Raw genomic sequence first — 23,531 nt, 5'->3', positions numbered from 1 at the left:
CATATTGTGCCTCTTAACATTCTTCTTCCATTATTTTACAGGCCTAATGGTTAAAAGCCAACACTGTACATGTATGTCTATTTTGACTTTTTGCCCTTTTATACCCATAAAGCTCATCCTGAACCTATACGTCTCCGTGTATCGAAAAAATTGAGATGTGTGAAGACAAAAGCATGGAAACTATTACAATAATAAAAACTGATAAGGGTTTGCTATTAGCCACCAAATATAACAAAATCCACAGCAAATCTACTAAGGCAAATAGATGAGGCGGCAAATTACAATGAGGTTGCTATTATGGGAGACTTCAACTATCCAGATATAAATTGGGAAGCTGAAACCTGTGGATCTCTTAAAAGAAACAGGTTTCTGTCTATAACTAAAGATAATAACCTTACCCAACTGGGGCAGGAACCAACTAGCGGAAAAGCCCTTTTGGACCTAACATTAACCAAGAATACTGACAAACTAACAAAGGCTCGGATTGGGGGGGCTCCTAGGAAATAGTGACCATAATATAATAAACTTCCACTTGTCTTTCAATAGGAGGTTTTGTTGAGGAGCCACAAAAACACTGAACTTCAGAAAGTTTAATCAGCTTAGAGATGACCTTAAAGGGGTTGTCTGAAAAATAAATGTTATTCCCTAACCACAGGATAGGTGAAAATATGCTGATCAGTGTGGGTCCAACCACACTGATCAAAAGCGCGGGGGTTCCATTCTTGAGAATGAATGGAGCAGCAGGTCGGGCAATCTCCCTGCTGCTCCATTCATTCTCTATGGCATTGCCGGAGATAGTCAAGTGCTGTACTCGGCTATCTCCAGCAGTCCCATAGACAGTGAATGGAGCGGCAGTCCTCAACCTGCCGCTCCATTCATCCCAGGAGTTTGACCCCGACGGATCAGCATGTTATCACCTATCCTGTGGTTAGGAGGTAACATTTAATCTTAGGTCAACCCCTTTAACCTCATTGACTGGGACAATGTCCTCAAAAAATACAGATACTAAATGGGAAATTTTTAAAAGCAGTTATTTGTTGTAAGAGGTACATAATTTATGGGAGCAAATGGGTTAGGAACAGGAGGAAACCAGTGTGAAAAAACCAATATAAAAGACATATAAAGACAGCAAAGCTGGAGACAGAGAGAATCAACGCCAAAGACAGTAAAACTACCCCTAAATCGTTATTCAATTCTATATATATAAAAAAAGCTTAAACTGAAAGTGTTGGCACTTTAAAAAGTAATGAAGAAGAAATTGTGGAGGGTAAAACAAATTTATTGAACATTTTTACTAAATTCACACAGGAAAAAGAAATGTCAAGTGAAATGCAAAAGGATGAAATAAAACCATCATTAAAGGGTTATTCCAATCAGGGCCAGCCTTAGGAGTGTGCGACTTGTGTGGTGGCACAGGTCGCATCAGCCTCCCCTGCTAATGAGGGCCCTTCAGGGGAACCTCAGGGACTCGTGACCATCACTTAATATTCTTTGTATAGCACTATTATTAAATTATGCATGGAGCAGTTATTTGGTCCCATATGTTTGTATTATTTGCGCACTGTATGGTGGTATTTACATAGGCATTGTGTGGCACTGCTACTTTATACTGTATAGAATATTATTTGTGCAGTGTATGGTGGTGGCGACACCGTATAGCATTTGTATCAAAGTGCTATTTCGCCATTTGGCCAACATATGGCACTGTTTGCTATGGTTATTTGTAACTTGTATGACTAGTAAAACATATAGGAGGGGGTGCCAACAGTAAGTACCACACAGGGCACCATCCAAAGTAAGGCCAGTCCACGGGATATGCCATAAATTCCTTGATAGATGTGAATCCCAGCTTTGGGACCTGCACCTATGTTGAGCATGGGCGACCCCCAACTCACGTCCAGCCAGGTGACTTTTTCTAAATAGATTTGGATAAGTTGGATTTGTATATAGGGAACTTCACAAAGCGATCATTTGATGGCCGATATCTCAGTCTACCAAAAGCATTACTGCCTGTCACTGTAAAACTCCGATGGATAACAGAGGGAGAGAATTGGCAAATAAGAGTTTAGCTCTAAATGAGCAAACACTGGGTGAACATTGACATGGAATATTAGTCAACAGTAAACTTCACTGTAGTGACCAGTGTCAGGCGGCTGCTGCCAAGGCAAATAAGATCATGGAGTGCATCAAAAGGGGCATAGATGCACATGACGAGAACATAGTTCTACCACTTTAGAAATCTCTAGTGAGAATATGTGTACAGTTTTGGGCACCAGTGAACAAGAAAGACATAGAAGAGCTTGAGCTAGTTCTAAGTCGGGCAACTAAAGTAATAAATAGACTTAGATCGACTTACCTGCAAACGCTGATGCTGCTGCAGAATCAACTGTAGCCTCTGCTGCCGATGTGGCCGTCACGATGCAGGACCTGTGAGTGACGTCACAGATCTGCACTGTCACAAGCTGGGCGTTCTGAAGAGAAGAGGATGTTACTTCTCATCAGAGCGCCCAGCTAGTAAAAGTATTAAAAACGCCCCGATGTACGCACATAATACACGCCCACTTGGACTTTTACTTTTAAACACACCCACTTGGACTTGTGCAAGCCTCATTTGCATAACTACAAAAATGGTCATAACTTGGCCAAAAATGCTCGTTTTTTAAAAATAAAAACGTTACTGTAATCTACATTGCAGCGCCTATCTGCTGCAATAGCAGATAGGGGTTGCAAAATCTGGTGACAGAGCCTCTTTAAGTTTTCTACACAAACATAGAAGGGGATTCTTTTCTGTAAGAGCAGTGACACTTTGGAACTTTCTGCCATAAGAAGTTGTTATGATGAATTCACTGAAAGAGTTCAAGTTGGGCTTGGATGATATTACAATTTGCAGTTACTAGATTACCGGAGATGGGACATTGATTCAGGGATTTATTCTGATTGCCAGATTTGGAGTTGAGAAGGAATTTTGACCTCTGCATCATGGCGTTTTATGCCTTCCTCTGGATCAACATTGCAGGATAATAGGCAGAACCACGTGGACAAAACCACGCCCACAAGTGGTGGCCAATGGCCGCATGATTTTGTAACGCTGTGGTATTGCCGGCAAATGGCCACCGCATGTGGCCATCTGTTATTATGCTACTATGTCACATATAACTCCTTAAAGGGGTTTTCTGTAGAGAGAAAATCGATGGTCTATTATCAGCATAGTTCATCGTTATCTTATCTGTAGTGGTCGGACTCTTGACACCCCCGCCGATTAGCTATCTTAGGGTAGTGCCGCTCATGCATACGCTGCTTCCCCTTCATCGCTCACGTGGCTCAATACTGTCCAAAGCCGACACACTAGTAGTGGCGGTTCACAGTATTACAGCTTTCTGTTGTCTTCATGCTTTTAGGTATAACCTTTGTAACCACATGTTTATTGCTACCGGGCTACTCTTACATCACTACACACTTTTAATAGATAGAAACTGGAATATACTGGTTTATTGCTTATGTGTATTGATGGTATAAGAATCATTCGCAGCCCTAAGGTTGATGAACCTCAGCTAGGACTAGTGCCTACGACCATGATATCAGCGTCAGCTACAATAAATATATTTTCTTATTATAGCTGTATGTGGAATTATTTCTACCTATCACCCTTGAATCTTACCCCAGTCACATCCACAGCTGCACTCATGATATTGCTGCTCGTGTATGGGAGGGAGGGGGGCATTATACTGTGTATGGGAGGGAGGGGGCATTATACTGTGTATGGGAGGGAGGAGGGAGGGGGGGCATTATACTGTGTATAGGAGGGAGGGGGGGCATTATACTGTGTATGGGAGGGAGGGGGGGCATTGGACGGTGTATGGGAGGGAGGGGGGGCATTGGACGGTGTATGGGATAGAGGGGGGCATTGGACTGTGTATGGGAGGGAGGGGGGCATTGGACTGTGTATGGGAGGGAGGGGGGCATTATACGGTGTATGGGAGGGAGGGGGCATTATACTGTGTATGGGAGGGAGGGGGGCATTATACTGTGTATGGGAGGGAGGGGGGCATTATACTGTCAATGGGAGGGAGGGGAATTATACTGTGTATGGGAGGGAGGGGGGCATTATAATGTGTATGGGAGGAAGGGGGGCATTATACTGTGTATGGGAGGGAGGGGGGGCATTATACTGTGTATGGGAGGGAGGGGGCATTATACTGTGTATGGGAGGGAGGGGGGCATTATAATGTGTATGGGAGGGAGGGGGGCATTATACTGTCTATGGGAGGGAGGGGGGCATTGGACGGTGTATGGGAGGGAGGGGCATTATACTGTGTATGGGAGGGAGGGGGGCATTATACTGTGTATGGGAGGGAGGGGGGCATTATACTGTGTATGGGAGGGAGGGGGGCATTATAATGTGTATGGGAGGGAGGGGGCATTATACGGTCTATGGGAGGGAGGGGGGGCATTGGACGGTGTATGGGAGGGAGGGGGGCATTATACTGTGTATGGGAGGGAGGGGGGCATTATACTGTGTATGGGAGGGAGGGGGGCATTATACTGTGTATGGGAGGGAGGGGGGCATTATACTGTGTATGGGAGGGAGGGGGGCATTATAATGTGTATGGGAGGGAGGGGGCATTATACTGTCTATGGGATGGAGGGGGGCATTATACTGTGTATGGGAGGGAGGGGGCATTATACTGTGTATGGGAGGGAGGGGGGCATTATACTGTGTATGGGAGGGAGGGGGGCATTATACTGTGTATGGGAGGGAGGGGGGCATTATACTGTGTATGGGAGGGAGGGGGGCATTATACTGTGTATGGGAGGGAGGGGGGCATTATAATGTGTATGGGAGGGAGGGGGCATTATACTGTCTATGGGATGGAGGGGGGCATTATACTGTGTATGGGAGGGAGGGGGGCATTATACTGTGTATGGGAGGGAGGGGGCATTATACTGTGTATGGGAGGGAGGGGGGCATTATACTGTGTATGGGAGGGAGGGGGGCATTATACTGTGTATGGGAGGGGGGGCATTATACTGTGTATGGGAGGGAGGGGGGCATTATACTGTGTATGGGAGGGAGGGGGGCATTATGCTGTGTATGGGAGGGAGGGGGCATTATACTGTGTATGGGATGGAGGGGGGCATTGGACTGTGTATGGGAGGGAGGGGGCATTATAATGTGTATGGGAGAGAGGGGGGCATTATACTGTGTATGGGAGGGAGGGGGGCATTGGACAGTGTATGGGATGGAGGGGGGAATTGTATGGTGTATGGGATGGAGGGGGGCATTGGACTGTGTATGGGAGGGAGGGGGGCATTGGACTGTGTATGGGAGAGAGGGGGCATTATACTGTGTATGGGAAGGAGGGGGGGGCATTATACTGTGTATGGGAGGGAGGGGGCATTATACTGTGTATGGGAGGGAGGGGGGCATTGGACAGTGTATGGGATGGAGGGGGGAATTGTATGGTGTATGGGAGGGAGGGGGGCATTATACTGTGTATGGGAGGGAGATGGGGGCATTATACTGTGTATGGGAGGGAGGGGGGCATTATACTGTGTATGGGAGGGAGGGGGGCATTATACTGTCAATGGGAGGGAGGGGGGGGCATTATACTGTCAATGGGAGGGAGGGGGGCATTATACTGTGGTGGCAGCTTGGAGAGCATTATGCGGTGTGGGGGCAGCTATGGGGGGCATTATAATGTGTGGGGAAGCTATGGGGGCATTATACTGTGGGGGCAGCTATGGGGGCATTATACTGTGGAAGGAGCTGATATGGGGGGCATTTTACTGTGTGTGGGCAACTATGGAGGGCATTATACTGTGTGGCGGCATCTATGGGGGGGGCATTATACTGTGTGGGAGCAGCTAAAGGGGCATTATATTGTGGGAGCAGCTATGAGGGGCATTATACTGTGAGAGGAGCTGATATGGGGGGCATTATACTGTGTGGGGGCAGCTATGGGGGGCATTATACTGTGTGGGGCAGCTATGGGGAGCATGATACTGTGTGGGGGTAGCTATGGGGGGCATTATACGGTTTGGGGTAAGCTATGGGGAGCATTTATATATATTAAACAGACCACTGCATTCCTTTTGCTACCAAACCCGTATAACGGGTTTTCTATACTAGTATATATATATATATAGCAGCCTAATATTTAAAATAGTACTTAAACTTTTCTTTTAAACCTGCTGGATCCCACTAAAGGGTATGCCCGCCTTTGCAACCATTTTGTGTACTGTTCCAGTGCATCTAAATAAAAAAAAGAAGAAACTTTGCAAATAGCCTTATTTAAAAATTACTTATGTCTACAGCTCCATTACAGGCCTATATGTTTCCATGGTAACAGACTACAAACAAACCCTGTGTAGTCTAATCCTACAGTTATGACTTGTGGATTACTTGCGGATGACTACGGATCCGTATTTGCAGACAGTAAAAACCACTACAGTCGTGTGCATGAGGCCTTACTAATCGCTCATCTGGCTGTACCTTAGGCTAATAGAATCACAAACATAAACCATGTACAGTAAAAAATCACCAGATGAAAGAGATGGGGAAAAACGCTTTTATTATGATATTACAATTATATTATTATATATACCTATAGGTACATTTTAAAATAAGCGTGTACAAATAGGCACGCGGCAAATGTGAATTCCCATAGTGCATCTTAAAATTCAAGACGATCATTTTCACAGCGCAAGCTCATCCACCGCTCCTTTTAACGTTTTTCTCACTGCTGATGTGCAGTGAGGAGGAACGGAGAGCTTAGGATCCCCATTCTAGTGATCGCTGGAGGTCCCTGCAGTGGGGCCGCCAGGGAACGGGAAGTTATCACCTATCCTTTCGATAGGTGATAAATAATAATTCTGGGAATACACCTTTAGACACCGTCCAGGCTATTTGGCTAATAAAGGGCTGTGAGTATAACATCTGTAAGATATTCAGCCAATGGACATAAGTAATAAATATTCCTAAAAACTGACAGCAATCAGAGATCTTGAAAATGGTGAGGAATAGAAATACAAAGTATATTAGATAGTTGCAGTACTTTACATTATACAATAATTACGTTTTAATTATATAAAACGTAAAAACCCATTTAACAAGTTTATAGAAAATGTTTTTTCAATCACAATATATTACAAAGGCGCATTACTGCCTGACAGGGGTTCTTAGAAAATAAAAGGGATGTCTTCTGAGGCAGGAGAATGGGCCTCGTTAACCCTCTCTGTGCTGACTGCATGACGTGTTCGTTTTGGCAGGACAGGTTGTTTTTTCTACTTCTCCACTATTTTTGTAATATTTCCATTCTCAGAGTCTCAGTGCTATAAATGCAAATCTAACAGTGACTTCAGTGGGAAAGGAGCAGGGAATTTTTCCGGAAATACAAAAAAATATGTAATATGGAGATTTATAAACAGAGGTACTTTAAACAGGAAGTGCAAAGGACAAATGTTGTTTGTTTTTATTGTCGGGAAAAGTTAACGGCTCGGTCACATATTTCAATGAATGTCAATGGTAGAGCACGGTGGACTTTTGCGCTTCCCTCTCTCGTATTACGTAGAGGTGCAGTGGCCGCATTATCTGCAAATCTCTAAAATACTTTTATTAGCTAAATTGCTGCTATTGCAAGCTAGAACAGCATCCAGTGAGAGAAAGGTCAGCTGATGAAAAACTGCCCCACATGTACAAGAATATAACTACTATAATACTGCCCCTTATATACAAGAATATAACTACTATAATACTGCCCCCTATGTACAAGAATATAACTACTATAATACTGCCCCTTATATACAAGAATATAACTACTATAATACTGCCTCTTATATACAAGAATATAACTACTATAATACTGCCCCCTATATACAAGAATATAATACTGCCCCCTATATACAAGAATATAACTACTATAATACTGCCCCTTATATACAAGAATATAACTACTATAATACTGCCCCCTATGTACAAGAATATAACTACTATAATACTGCCCCTTATATACAAGAATATAACTACTATAATACTGCCTCTTATATACAAGAATATAACTACTATAATACTGCCCCCTATATACAAGAATATAATACTGCCCCTATATACAAGAATATAACTACTATAATACTGCCATTATGTACAAGAATATAACTACTATAATACTGCCTCCTATGTACAAGAATATAACTACTATAATACTGCCCCTTATATACAAGAATATAACTACTATAATACTGCCTCCTATGTACAAGAATATAACTACTATAATAGTGCCCCCTATGTACAAGAATATAACTACTATAATACTGCCCCTATGTACAAGAATATAACTACTGTAATACTGCCCCTATATACAAGAATATAACTACTATAATACTGCCATTATGTACAAGAATATAACTACTATAATACTGCCCCTATGTACAAGAATATAACTACTGTAATACTGCCCTTATGTACAAGAATATAAATACTATAATACTGCCCTTATGTACAAGAATATAATTACTATATTACTGCCCCTTATATACAAGAATATAACTACTATAATACTACCCCTATATACAAGAATATAACTACTATAATACTACTATATATAGAAAAAATATGTGGTTATAACCAAACCATACCTAACAAACCCAAAATTGCAATATAATATAGCACGGTGCCATTCCTGATAAAGATAATAGAAAAAAAGAAAAAAGAAAAATGATCCAGAAATATAACTAGGCACTCTTGGGTTAAATAAAATTTAACATAGTATTTTATTTTTGAATCCAGATAATACCGGTAACATTTAATTTATACATGAATACAAAATTTACAATTTAAAAAGAGAAATCTCCTGGCCAGGAAAGAAAACATACAATGGAACCTTCAAAACATAGGTGATATTGCCTGATGGATATATAGCATACTATATATGTATAAACAATTTTGAAAGATTTCAAAAAATGAAAAACCGCTGGGTTGTGTTCACACTTGCGGTTTTCAAACATATATATTATTTTTATCACAAAATGGCCAGAGTTCCTATTTGGAGTAGCTGGTAATGAAATTTTTGAAGAAATTCACTTTATGTGTAAGTAACATGACTTTACTCTCAAGATAGGAAAATAGCCTCATGAATTAAAGGAATGTGGTTAACAGCGTGCTTTTTTTCCCTCTCATTAATGAATCCTCAGATCCAAATCAGATTTTATGGTGATAGGAAGTCTTTTCACAGACCTTTGGGTCAATGTGTAGCTCTCATGATATTAGGCTTTGAGGCAAGACATCAACTTTTATAGGTTTTTTACCTTTACCTTCGACATCCAGCAAGTGCCGGGAAACCATGCAGGGAGGCGGTCAGCTCTGAGGTGGAAAATAGCAAATCTCCACAGAAGAAAAGTTCACTTTGTGTGGCCACACATAAATTTCAAAGCCTTCAAATCTCCACCCGACAATGCAGGATCGCACCCCGGTATATCAGCTGGATAAGGGTACTCCGAGAGGAACAGACCCAATAGAACAGGATCGCACACCGGCAACCAGGTAAATAAAACTTCCAGAGTATGTCTCCTTCCACGTGTGATCTTCAACACTGGACAGGTATTCTCAGGGCAGGGTTTGGACGTCACTACCCGCCCCCGTTAATTAGAACAGCTGACGCGTTTCATCCCTGAACGGGATTTCTTCAGAGCAGTTTGACAGGTACTGCCAAACACACCATATTTATAGTGTCCCAAATTCATTCATTGGTTCAATGATAAAAAACATAATGTTTGAAAGATATTATAGAATAATATATCTAGATCTTTCATGAGATGCCATAATGCTATCCATCTCTCAATTTTGATAACCGACATAGACATTTTTATATTCAAACATGCAATTCCTATATCCATTAAATCACATCCATAAGTATATTCGGTATTTTCAAAGAAAGGGCAATCAGTGGTGTGTCTATACTTTATCAAGATAAGACCAATAACTGAATTTTACATAGGAGTACAATTGCTACCTGAACTCAATTATTAATATAAATTCTTCCGTAAATACGGTTGACTACTAATATCCAGACCCTATGTTGGATTTCTGAAGGAACAAATTTTTTTCTTCAATAACGGATCCTTTATTAGACCTTTTAAATAAAAAACGCCGAAGTCTGATCGATTTATTAATTTTTTAATTCCCCATACATATACGATTTGAAATTCTTATAATACTTCAGGGGAAGCAGGGAGAGAGGACCATCACCTGAAATCCAACATAGGGTCTGGATATTAGTAGTCAACCGTATTTACGGAAGAATTTATATTAATAATTGAGTTCAGGTAGCAATTGTACTCCTATGTAAAATTCAGTTATTGGTCTTATCTTGATAAAGTATAGACACACCACTGATTGCCCTTTCTTTGAAAATACCGAATATACTTATGGATGTGATTTAATGGATATAGGAATTGCATGTTTGAATATAAAAATGTCTATGTCGGTTATCAAAATTGAGAGATGGATAGCATTATGGCATCTCATGAAAGATCTAGATATATTATTCTATAATATCTTTCAAACATTATGTTTTTTATCATTGAACCAATGAATGAATTTGGGACACTATAAATATGGTGTGTTTGGCAGTACCTGTCAAACTGCTCTGAAGAAATCCCGTTCAGGGATGAAACGCGTCAGCTGTTCTAATTAACGGGGGCGGGTAGTGACGTCCAAACCCTGCCCTGAGAATACCTGTCCAGTGTTGAAGATCACACGTGGAAGGAGACATACTCTGGAAGTTTTATTTACCTGGTTGCCGGTGTGCGATCCTGTTCTATTGGGTCTGTTCCTCTCGGAGTACCCTTATCCAGCTGATATACCGGGGTGCGATCCTGCATTGTCGGGTGGAGATTTGAAGGCTTTGAAATTTATGTGTGGCCACACAAAGTGAACTTTTCTTCTGTGGAGATTTGCTATTTTCCACCTCAGAGCTGACCGCCTCCCTGCATGGTTTCCCGGCAATTGCTGGATGTCGAAGGTAAAGGTAAAAAACCTATAAAAGTTGATGTCTTGCCTCAAAGCCTAATATCATGAGAGCTACACATTGACCCAAAGGTCTGTGAAAAGACTTCCTATCACCATAAAATCTGATTTGGATCTGAGGATTCATTAATGAGAGGGAAAAAAAGCACGCTGTTAACCACATTCCTTTAATTCATGAGGCTATTTTCCTATCTTGAGAGTAAAGTCATGTTACTTACACATAAAGTGAATTTCTTCAAAAATTTCATTACCAGCTACTCCAAATAGGAACTCTGGCCATTTTGTGATAAAAATAATATATATGTTTGAAAACCGCAAGTGTGAACACAACCCAGCGGTTTTTCATTTTTTGAAATCTTTCAAAATTGTTTATACATATATAGTATGCTATATATCCATCAGGCAATATCACCTATGTTTTGAAGGTTCCATTGTATGTTTTCTTTCCTGGCCAGGAGATTTCTCTTTTTAAATTGTAAATTTTGTATTCATGTATAAATTAAATGTTACCGGTATTATCTGGATTCAAAAATAAAATACTATGTTAAATTTTATTTAACCCAAGAGTGCCTAGTTATATTTCTGGATCATTTTTCTTTTTTCTTTTTTTCTACTATAATACTACCCCTATATACAAGAATATAACTACTATAATACTGACTCCTATGTACAAGAATATAACTACTATAATACTGCCCCTATGTACAAGAATATAACTACTATAATACTGCCCCTTATATACAAGAATATAACTACTATAATACTGCCCCCTATGTACAAGAATATAACTACTATAATACTGCCCCTTATATACAAGAATATAACTACTATAATATTGCCTCTTATATACAAGAATATAACTACTATAATACTGCCCCCTATATACAAGAATATAACTACTATAATACTGCCCTTATGTACAAGAATATAACTACTATGATACTGCCTCCTATGTACAAGAATATAACTACTATAATACTGCCCCTATGTACAAGAATATAACTACTATAATACTGCCCCTATGTACAAGAATATAACTACTGTAATACTGCCCTTATGTACAACAATATAACTACTATAATACTGCCCCTATGTACAAGAATATAATTACTATATTACTGCCCCTTATATACAAGAATATAACTACTATAATACTACCCCTATATACAAGAATATAACTACTATAATACTACCCCTATATACAAGAATATAATTACTATATTACTGCCCCTTATATACAAGAATATAACTACTATAATACTGTCCCTATGTACAAGAATATAACTACTATAATACTGCCTCTATGTACAAGAATATAACTACTATAATACTGCCTGCTATGTACAAGAATATAACTACTATAATACTGCCCCTATGTACAAGAATATAACTACTATAATACTGCCTCCTATGTACAATAATATAACTACTATAATACTGCCTCTATGTACAGGAATATAACTACTATAATACTGCCTTCTATGTACAAGAATAGAACTACTATAATACTGCTACTATGTACAAGAATATAACTACTATAATACTGCCTCCTATGTACAAGAATATAACTACTATAATACCGCCCCCTATATACAAGAATATAACTACTATAATACTGCCTCCTATGTACAAGAATATAACTACTATAATACTGCCCCTTATATACAAGTATATAACTACTATAATACTGCCTCCTATGTACAAGAATATAACTACTATAATACTGCCCCTTATATACAAGAATATAACTACTATAATACTGCCTCCTATGTACAAGAATATAACTACTATAATACTGCCCCTTATATACAATAATATAACTACTATAATACTGCCCCTTATATACAAGAATATAACTACTATAATACTGCCTCTATGTACAGGAATATAACTACTATAATACTGCCTCCTATGTACAAGAATATAACTACTATAATACTGCCCCTATGTACAAGAATATAACTACTATAATACTGCCTCCTATGTACAAGAATATAACTACTATAATACTGCCCCTTATATACAAGTATATTACTAATATAATACTGCCTCCTATGTACAAGAATATAACTACTATAATACTGCCCCTATGTACAAGAATATAACTACTATAATACTGCCTCCTATGTACAAGAATATAACTACTATAATACTGTCCCTTATATACAAGTATATAACTACTATAATACTGCCTCCTATGTACAAGAATATAACTACTATAATACTGCCCCTTATATACAAGAATATAACTACTATAATACTGCCTCCTATGTACAAGAATATAACTACTATAATACTGCCTGCTATGTACAAGAATATAACTACTATAATACTGCCCCCTATATACAAGAATATAACTACTATAATACTGCCTCCTATGTACAAGAATATAACTACCATAATACTGCCCATTATGTAAAAGAATATAACTACTTTAAAACTGCTCCTATATACAAGAATATAACTGCTATAATAATGCCGCATATGTACAAGAATATAACTACTATAATACTGCCCCCTATGTACAAGAATATAATTACTATAATACTGTTCCCTAAGTACAAGACTATAATACTACCTCCTATGTACAAGAATATAACTACTATAATACTTCTATATACAAGAATATAACTACTATAATACTGCCCTCTATGTACAAGAATATAACTACTATAATACTACCCCTATGTACAAGAATATAACTACTTTAATACTGCCCCTATATACAAGAATATAACTGCTATAATAATGCCTCATATGTACAAGAATAAAACTACTATAATACTGCCCCCTATGTACAAGAATATAATGACTATAATACTGTTCTCTAAGTACAAGACTATAATACTACCTCCTATGTACAAGAATATAACTACTATAATACTTCTATATACAAGAATATAACTACTATAATACTGCCCTCTATGTACAAGAATATAACTACTATAATACTACCCCTATGTACAAGAATATAACTACTATGATACTGCCCCCTATATACAAGAATATAACTATTATAATACTGCCCCCTATGTACAAGAATATAACTACTATTAATACTGCTATTTACAACAATATAACTACTATAATACTGTCTCCTATGTACAAGAATAGAACTATTTTAATACTGCCTCTATGTACAATAATATAACTACTATAATACTTCCCCTTATGTACAAGAATATAACTACTATAATACTGCCCCCTATGTACAAGAATATAACTACTATAATACTGCCACTATATACAAGAATAACACTACTATAATACTGCCCCCTATGTACAAGAATGTAACTACTATAATACTGCCCCCATATACAAGAATATAACTACAATAATACTGCCTCCTATGTGCAAGAATATAACTACTATAATACTGCCCCCTATGTACAAGACAATAACTACTATAATACTGCCTCCTATATACAAGAATATAACTACTATAATACTGCCCCCTATGTACAAGAATATAATGACTATAATACTGTCCCCTAAGTACAAGACTATAACTACTATAATACTACCTCCTATGTACAAGAATATAACTACTATAATACTGCTCCTATATACAAGAATATAACTACTATAATAATGAATGCCCTCTATGTAGAAGAATATATTTTACTATAATACTGCCCTGAATACACAAAATATAACTACTATAATACTTCCCCTATGTACAAGAATATAACAACTATAATACTGCCTCCTATGTACAAGAATATAACTACTATAATACTGCCCTCTACAGGGTGGGCCATTTATATGGATACACCTAAATAAAATGGGAATGGTTGGTGATATTAACTTCCTGTTTGTGGCATATTAGTATATGGGAGGGGGGAAACTTTTCAAGCTGGGTGTTGACCATGGCGGTCATTTTGAAGTCGGCCATTTTGTATCCAACTTTAGTTTTTTCAATGGAAGGAGGGTCATGTGACACATCAAACTTATCGAGAATTTCACTAGAAAAACAATGGTGTGCTTGGTTTTAACGCTACTTTATTCTTTCATGAGTTATTTACAAGTTTCTGACCACTTATAAAATGTGTTCAAAGTGCTGCCTATTGTGTTGGATTGTCAATGCAACCCTCTTCTCCCACTTTTCACACACTGATAGCAACACCGCAGAAGAAATGCCTCCCGATCTGACCCCCTTAGACTTTTATCTTTGGGGTCATCTGAAGGCAATTGTCTATGCTGTGAAGATACGAGATGTGCAGCAACTGAAACTACGGATACTGGAAGCCTGTGCTAGCATTTCTTCTGCGGTGTTGCTATCAGTGTGTGAAGAGTGGGAGAAGAGTGGGAGAAGAGTGGGAGAAGAATGGGAGAAGAGGGTTGCATTGACAATCCAACACAATGGGCAGCACTTTGAACACATTTTATAAGTGGTCAGAAACTTGTAAATAACTCATGAAAGAATAAAGTAATGTTAAAACCAAGCACACCATTGTTTTTCTTGTGAAATTCTCGATAAGTTTGATGTGTCACATGACCCTCTTCCCATTGAAAAAACTAAAGTTGGATACAAAATGGCCGACTTCAAAATGGCCGCAATGGTCAACACCCAGCTTGAAAAGTTTCCCCCCCTCCCATATACTAATGTGCCACAAACAGGAAGTTAATATCACCAACCATTCCCATTTTATTTAGGTGTATCCATATAAATGGCCCACCCTGTATGTACAAGAATAGAACTACTATAATACTGCCTCCTATGTACAATATAACTACTATAATACTGCCCTTATAGGCAAGAATATAACTACTATGATACTGCCCCCTATGTACAAGAATATAACTACTGTAATACTGCCCCCTATGTACAAGAATATAACTACTATTAATACTGCTCCTATGTACAAGAATATAACTACTATAATACTGTCCCTTATGTACAAGAATAGAACTACTTTAATACTGCCTGTATGTACGATAATATAACTACTATAATACTGCCCTCTTTGTACAAGAATATAATTACTATGATACTGCCCCCTATGTACAAGAATATAACTACTGTAATACTGCCCCCTATGTACAAGAATATAACTACTATTAATACTGCTCCTATGTACAAGAATATAACTACTATAATACTGTCCCTTATGTACAAGAATAGAACTACTTTAATACTGCCTGTATGTACGATAATATAACTACTATAATACTGCTTGTATGTACGATAATATAACTGCTATAATACTGCCCCCTGTGTACAAGAATATAACTACTATAATACTGCCCCCTATTTACAAGAATATAACTACTATAATACTGCCCCCTTTAGAGAACAACATAACTACTTTAATACTGCCCCCTATAGGGAATATAACTACTAAACTTTTGTCCGTTATCTTAGCTGTTATGTTAGAGCACTCTTCTCAGTGCGTACATTGCAGCTTTGCTCATTTTCACAAATCATTATGGAGGGCTTCCAAAAGCTTATGTCATTCAAAATGACATAGAACCATACAATATTATATAATACATATAATGTAAGAGTCAACAAGAGCGCTATAATCTGAGATCAAATATTTGCCGAGCCGCTCCTCATTGCAAAACTAAGGACAAACCACATCCTAACATATACACGGATACGAGGACGTACTGCTATCATGCTCTTTTTGGTTTTCATATTTCATACTAACCAAAAATCCTCTGTCCCAACGGTAGATTTCTTTTTTGTTTTTATAAATTTACTATAAAAAAATAACAATAATAAAAAAAATAATGTTAAAGGGAACCTGTCACCAGCATTTCACCTCTTGAACTCTGCTCACCCCTCGCTGGCTGCTGCGGTCTCCTAAACTCCTCCAACCGTAAAAACCGGTCTGCAAACATTTTGCGCCGTTTATGGTATCAGTCTCGTTTGTTCTTCTTATGCCCGCCTTCCGCCAAAAACTGGCCTGCCCTGAATAACAAAATCTCGTCTGAGATAGCGCGCATGCGCCCGTCATTTATGGTCCGACACCCTTCCCCACTTTCAGTTACTGCGCATGCGCCACTATGGTGTCCCGTTGTGCACACGCACAAGAACAGGAGATCGATGCGAAAGCGCGGGATTTTGTGTGTGCTGGGGGGATGCGAGGAGCTATCAATCGAAAGTAAGGAGGTGGGGTAAACTTGGAAAGGCTTGAGGAATGAAGATATGACTCTTTTCAAACGAAGATATGATTCTTTTATACTCATTAGCATATGGCACGGGAACACTAAAAAATTGAATACTAAAGGCTGTGGCGCAACTACCGCTGTAGCATCCATAGCGGCTACTACAGTGCACGAGATATAAGGGGGCCCGTGTCTCCTGGTGGCACAGCCCCACTATACCCGGGGGTTGCTGCTAGCAGCCACTATGGCTGCTACAGCGGTACCGACGCCACATTCAATAGCATCTGCATCCTCAGGATGCAGATATTATTGAACACTATGGCAGAGCAGGGAAGTTTCTTTCCGCTCTGCCATTTACTAGGCTATAGACCATTCATGATGATGTCACTGGATCATGCCGGCCTACACAAGGATCCCGTCGGCGTTGATGACTTGGAGAAGCTCCGTTTGTCATGGGAACGGGGCCTAGGTGAGTATAACATTTTTTTGTTTTATTTGTTTGGGGGCGCTAACCACAGGGGGGCTGTATGGCACTTACAAGAGGGAGGTGGGGGAGCCACCTACAGGGGGGCTGTATAGCACTGTCTACAAGGGGTAGATGGGGGCGCTATCTACAGGGGGCTGTATGGCACTATTTTCAAGGGGGACAGTATGCCACTATCTACAAGGGGGAGGGCTGTATGGCACAATCTACAGGGGGGCTGTATAGCATTATCTACAGGGGGGCTGTATAGCATTATCTACAGGGGGCTGTATAGCACTATCTACAAAAGGGAGGTGGGGGCACTATCTACAGGGGGGGCTGTATAGCACTATCTACAGGGGGGCTGTATAGCACTATCTACAGGGGGGCTGTATAGCACTATCTACAGGGGGGCTGTATAGCACTATCTACAGGGGGCTGTATAGCACTATCTACAGGGGGCTGTATAGCACTATCTACAAAAGGGAGGTGGGGGTACTATCTACAAGGGGGAGGTGGGGGGCACTATGTACAAGGGGGTGCTGCATGGCACTGTCTACAAGGGGGAGGGGGCACTATCTACATGGGGGGTGTGACACTATCTAAAAGGGGGGGCTGTATAGCACTGTCTACAGGGAAGCTGTATAACACGGTCTACAGGGGGGCTGTATGGCAGAATATACAATGGGGGGGCTCTATGGCACAATCTACAGGGGGGCACTATCTACAGGGGACATTATCTACAAGGGGGGGGGGCTGTGTTGGTCACCCAGGGGACAGGGGGGCACAGTGGAAAGTTTGCTATGGAGCCCAGTCTTTCCTAGTTACGCCCCTGAGTAAAGGTACAGAGCTACTTAGAAGATAATTATAGGTTACATAAAAATGATTTTTCACCCACTTCCACCAGGTATTGCTGGTTTAATAGGTGAAATGCTGGTGACAGGTTCCCTTTTAAATGTTCTTCACCAGGGGAGTACAAAAGGGGGATTTTCAAGGATATAAACAATGATTGCCCTCTACCTTATTAATTCTTCCTAGTAATAGAGGAGAATCATGCTGGAGAATGGAGGAGGGGGGGATTTGTGCCTCTCTAGTGGTGGTTTGTGCCTTGGACTGTATGACGGCTCAGTGGCTGGTAATATACAGCTAGCCCTTTTATGGGGAATCTGTGGTTAACTCTTAAACCCTTCACGCACCCGGGTGCGGGGGATGATTTTTGGAGCGCGCTCCGTATGCTGTGAGTGTCGGCTGTATTTGACAGCGGACACCCGGGACTAACTGCCGGGAGCAGCGATCGCGGTGCTCCTGGCTGTTTAACCCCTCAAATGCTGCGGACGATTAATCGGGGGTACGGTCCCTCCCGAATTTATTATTGTGGTCTGGTCAATTTGGGCTCCTGCTAGGAGGTGTTCCGGGGAGTGGTTGCATTCTAGGTCAGCCAACTGCAGGTATGACGGTGCCCCTGTGCCTGTATGGAGACGGCTGGGAGTAAAAATACGATACAGGTGGGCTGTTTTTTGTTGACAGACTTTTGTAGCTCCAAGGACTCCCCATCCATTGTTATTCTTATATGTAAAGTGTGGTTTTCATTATGTTTGTTTGCTAATAAAATGGCTGCTGTGCCCAAATTTATCCAATCCAAGGTGTCCGTGTTTTTATAGGGAAGGGGTTGGGTAGGTGGTATAGCCACTAGGTGGGTAGTCTTAATATTAACATCATACTCTAGGAGACTGAGCGTACTCTACAGTCCCCTGGTCATGTATATCTGTGGCACAGTATATCTGGCCGCTGTGGTACTAATTATTTGGGCGCTATGCGACAATATTTTTATGATGCCGTTTTGGATCACTAGACTTCAACAGAGCCCAGGTCCCTAACTGCCCTGATCCCTAGCTATAAAAGTTTAGAAAGAACATTGGCACTGACTTTGTTCTGTAATGTTTTGGATATACAATATATCTCTGGCAATATTTGGGTGGATTTAAGAGCTGTTTACATGTGTCGGATTTGACAAGGATTTCGGGACACGGATTCTGCGTCAAATGTAACAACAACCCACATCCAATGCATGTTAATGGGGCGCCAACATTTTTATCTGAAGCAAAGAAAAAAAGAAATCAGCGAGAATAAGTAGAATGCTTCTTATTAGCATGTATTCCGCAGGGAAACGCTGCAGATTTCTACATGCGGATTAGTCCCAATGAATGGCACATCAAATTGCAGATCCACAGCAGAAATCTGAGATAAGATATTTGTGCCGCAGATCTTGTAGTAAATACCTGTCGGATTTGCCTATGTGAAATACGTGTGTAAATACGTGTCGGATTTGCCTAGGTGAAATCAGACCTGCGTGAATGTTGGCGTAACCTTTGATCAAGTGTATTTACCCTTTAATTATACATATACTTTTACCAATTATTATGTATTGATGTAGGGCTAATTGATAACATTAGTTTTTTTTCACAATGAAGAGAATGGTTGCATCTGGCTATTCTGACTGTTGTTCTATGTTATCAGCCACAGCCACGTTGTGGAGAGCAGAGTTTGCCCTTTGACTGCAGAAAATAGAAGCTTAAAAGTCATTTTGCAATGTACCCACCTTCCTGTTTCTTCTTTCCGCAGTTTATTCCGAAGAGAGGCATTCCCGGCTCTTATTCCAGCTACAATCCCATGGAACTCCTATGGAAAACGACAGTGACACAATATTATTACAGCTACAGGGGAAAGACACATTTTCACTATGTGATGAAATAAAAAGAATAATCCCACAGCTCAACGTATTACATATATTCCCCAATGCCGACTTTACAAAAAAGAGATATCCACAACTCTGCGTGAGACAGGATAACCCAAATAAACTCCGCTTTTAGAACAATTAACAGACCGCCCGTCACATGACCTGGAATAGAGCGTGGGTTATATGTTAGTAATTTGTAAATCTATTTTCTTCAACTTCAAAAATAATAAAGTAAAAAACCCAGGACTCCTGACAGATACAATATATCCGTGCAGATAAAACATAACAAACTGTTATTACAGGAAAGAGATTTATGCTGTTTATGTGTTTAGCTGAAAGGGGACGGACCACACTGGATACCAGATGTGAGAAGCATTAGGTCATTATGGGGTTTCAGCCTCCAAATATTTCCATTCACTGACAGCAAGAAAATATCTTGAAAATAAAATAAAAACTCATGTTTTTGTGCAAAATTTTGAAATTAAAAAAGTATAAGCTTTATTGGCATGAAACTGGAAAACCCCTGTAACTTTGATCATATCAAGAGTAAAGTAATCTGGATAATCCAAATCCGCTAGTGTGCCATCATCCCCCGAATAGAACAAGACCTTGCCCAGATAAAGGTTCAAGACTAGAGACAACCAGGGGTATATCTATAAGGGGTGTAGAGGTAACAGTCGCACCCTTGCCCTGGTTGCATGAGGGGGCCCAAAGACCCCTCTGCCACATAAGAAGACACCAATATTATAAATGGCACATGATGAGTAAACGCTGCTTATTTGTTGCGGGTTTTCCCCATTGAATTAATTGAGGAGGTAAAACACACAACAAATAGCAGTGGTTGCGTTTATTGCGGCGGAATCGCTGCAATTCCGATATAAAAGACGCAACTCAGAATTTTTTTTTTTATACTTACCCAGAAGTCTGTGTTTCTTCCTCCGGGCCGACCTCCTGGGTTGACGTTTCATCCCATGTGACCGCTGCAACCAATCACAGGCCGCAGCGGTCTGCTGAGATTAAACATCATCCCTGAATTCCCTGCGGCCAGTGACATGTCATAGTGACATGTCAGAAGTTTTGATCAGTGGGGGTCCGGCACAAGACCCTCAACGATCGCTAAAACGAAGCGGCAGAAGTGCTCGGTTAAGCTCAGAGCCACTTTATTTCTGATCGGCTATTTTCGGACGGCCGAGGTAACGTGCACGGGGCTTATAGACTTTGTATTGAGTCCGTAGACCGTTACCTCGGCTTTCCGAGAAAAGCCGATCAGAAACCATGCAGCTCAGCGCTCACCCGAGCGCTTCTGACGCTTCGTTTTAGTGAACGGTGGGGGTCTGAGTGCTCACACCCACACCGATCAAAACTTCTGACATGTCACTATGACATGTCACAGGTTTTGGGAAAGTTTACACTTTAACTGAACGATAAAATTCTACCATCAGCGATGGCTACACCAGCATGAGGACAACCATCACAAGTGGTCATCTACTGATCATTCCTTCATGGACCCTGTAAAAGACAGAGCTAGGACCCAAGATGTCATGTTTCATATTTTTTTAACATCAACCCTGACCGACAAATCTTCCAAACCAGTCATTAAATTCAAAACTCAAAAATATGTCATTTATGAACACTATCTAAAAGATCAAAGCAACAAATAGAGCTCAACTTAAATTGCTCTGGAAAGCTGCACTGTGATTGGTTGCTATGGACCACAACGCCAGTTCTGGATAAATATTTAATATACGCACAATACTAAAAAGACTGATATCTAAAGTACTGGCTCTTATGTACAATAATATATATACTATAATACTACCCCTATGTACAAGAATATAACTACTATAATACTGCCCCCATGTACAAGAATATAACTTCTATAATACTGCCCTCTATGTACAAGAATATAACTACTATAATACTGCCCTCTATGTACAAGAATATAACTACTATAATACTGCCGCCTATGTACAAGAATATAACTACTATAATACTGCCTCCTATATACAAGAATATAACTACTATAATACTGCCTCCTATGAACAAGAATATAACTACTATAAGGGTATGTTCACACGCTTAACAAAATACGTCTGAAAATACGGAGCTGTTTTCAAGGAAAAACAACTCATGATTTTCAGCCGTTTTTTAAGCAACAAGCGTTTTTTCAAGCGTTCTTTATGGCCGTTTTTGTAGCGGTTTCTCCATTGAGACAAAAACGGCTCAAGAAGTGACATGCACTTCTTTATACGAGGCATTTTTTTACGTGGCCGTTTTTAAAAAACGGACGCGTAAAAAATGCCCCTTAGGAACGGAACACAGTTTTTCCCATAAAAATCAATGGGCAGATGTTTTTAGGCGTTCAGCATCCACATTTTTTGTCATTTTTAGGGGCGTTTACGGCCGGGAAATGGCTGAAAATAGCCTGTGTGAACATACCCTAATACTGCCTCCTATGTACAAGAATATAGCTACTATAATACTGCTCCCCATGTACAAGAATATAACTTCTATAATACTGCCCCTTAGGTACAAGAATATAACTACTATAATGCTGCCCCTATGTACAAGAATAGAACTTCTATAATACTGCCCTCTATGTACAAGAATAGAACTACTATAATACTGCCCCCTATGTACAAGAATATAACTACTATAATACTGCCTCCTATGTACAAGAATATAACTACTATAATACTGCCTCCTATGTACAAGAATATAACTACTATAATACTGCTGTCTATGTACAAGAATATAACTACTATAATACTGCGTCCTATGTACAAGAATATAACTTCTATAATACTGCCTCCTATGTACAAAATTATAACTGCTATAATACTGCTCTCTATATACAAGAATATAACTACTATAATACTGCGTCTATATACAAGAATATAACTACTATAATACTGCCTCTATGTACAAGAATATAACTACTAGAATACTGCATCCTATGTACAAGAATATAACTACTATAATACTGCCTCCTATATACAAGAATATAACTACTATTATACTGCCCCCTATGTACAAGAATATATCTAGTATAATACTGCTCCTATATACAAGAATATAACTACTATAATACTGCCTCCTATGTACAAGAATATAACTACTATAATACTGCCTCCTATATACAAGAATATAACTACTATAATACTGCTCGCATGTACAAGAATATAACTACTATA

The 23,531-nt window shown here is 39.7% G+C and overlaps 1 protein-coding gene across 1 annotated transcript in view; it reads right to left on the bottom strand.

The window, feature by feature from the left end:
* Positions 1-23,531, bottom strand: part of LOC142662133 (phospholipid-transporting ATPase ID-like) — a 165,723-nt gene that overhangs the window by 96,148 nt on the left and 46,044 nt on the right. Inside the window, exon 2 of the mRNA XM_075840116.1 lies at positions 20,200-20,279. Coding sequence (XP_075696231.1) covers positions 20,200-20,242 — 43 coding nt within the window. The 5' untranslated portion in view covers positions 20,243-20,279. The remainder of the gene's footprint in view (positions 1-20,199; positions 20,280-23,531) is intronic.

The sequence above is a fragment of the Rhinoderma darwinii genome, chromosome 1, assembly GCF_050947455.1.
Source record: "Rhinoderma darwinii isolate aRhiDar2 chromosome 1, aRhiDar2.hap1, whole genome shotgun sequence".
NCBI lineage: Eukaryota > Metazoa > Chordata > Amphibia > Anura > Rhinodermatidae > Rhinoderma > Rhinoderma darwinii.
This window is presented reverse-complemented; position numbering and strand designations above follow the sequence as displayed.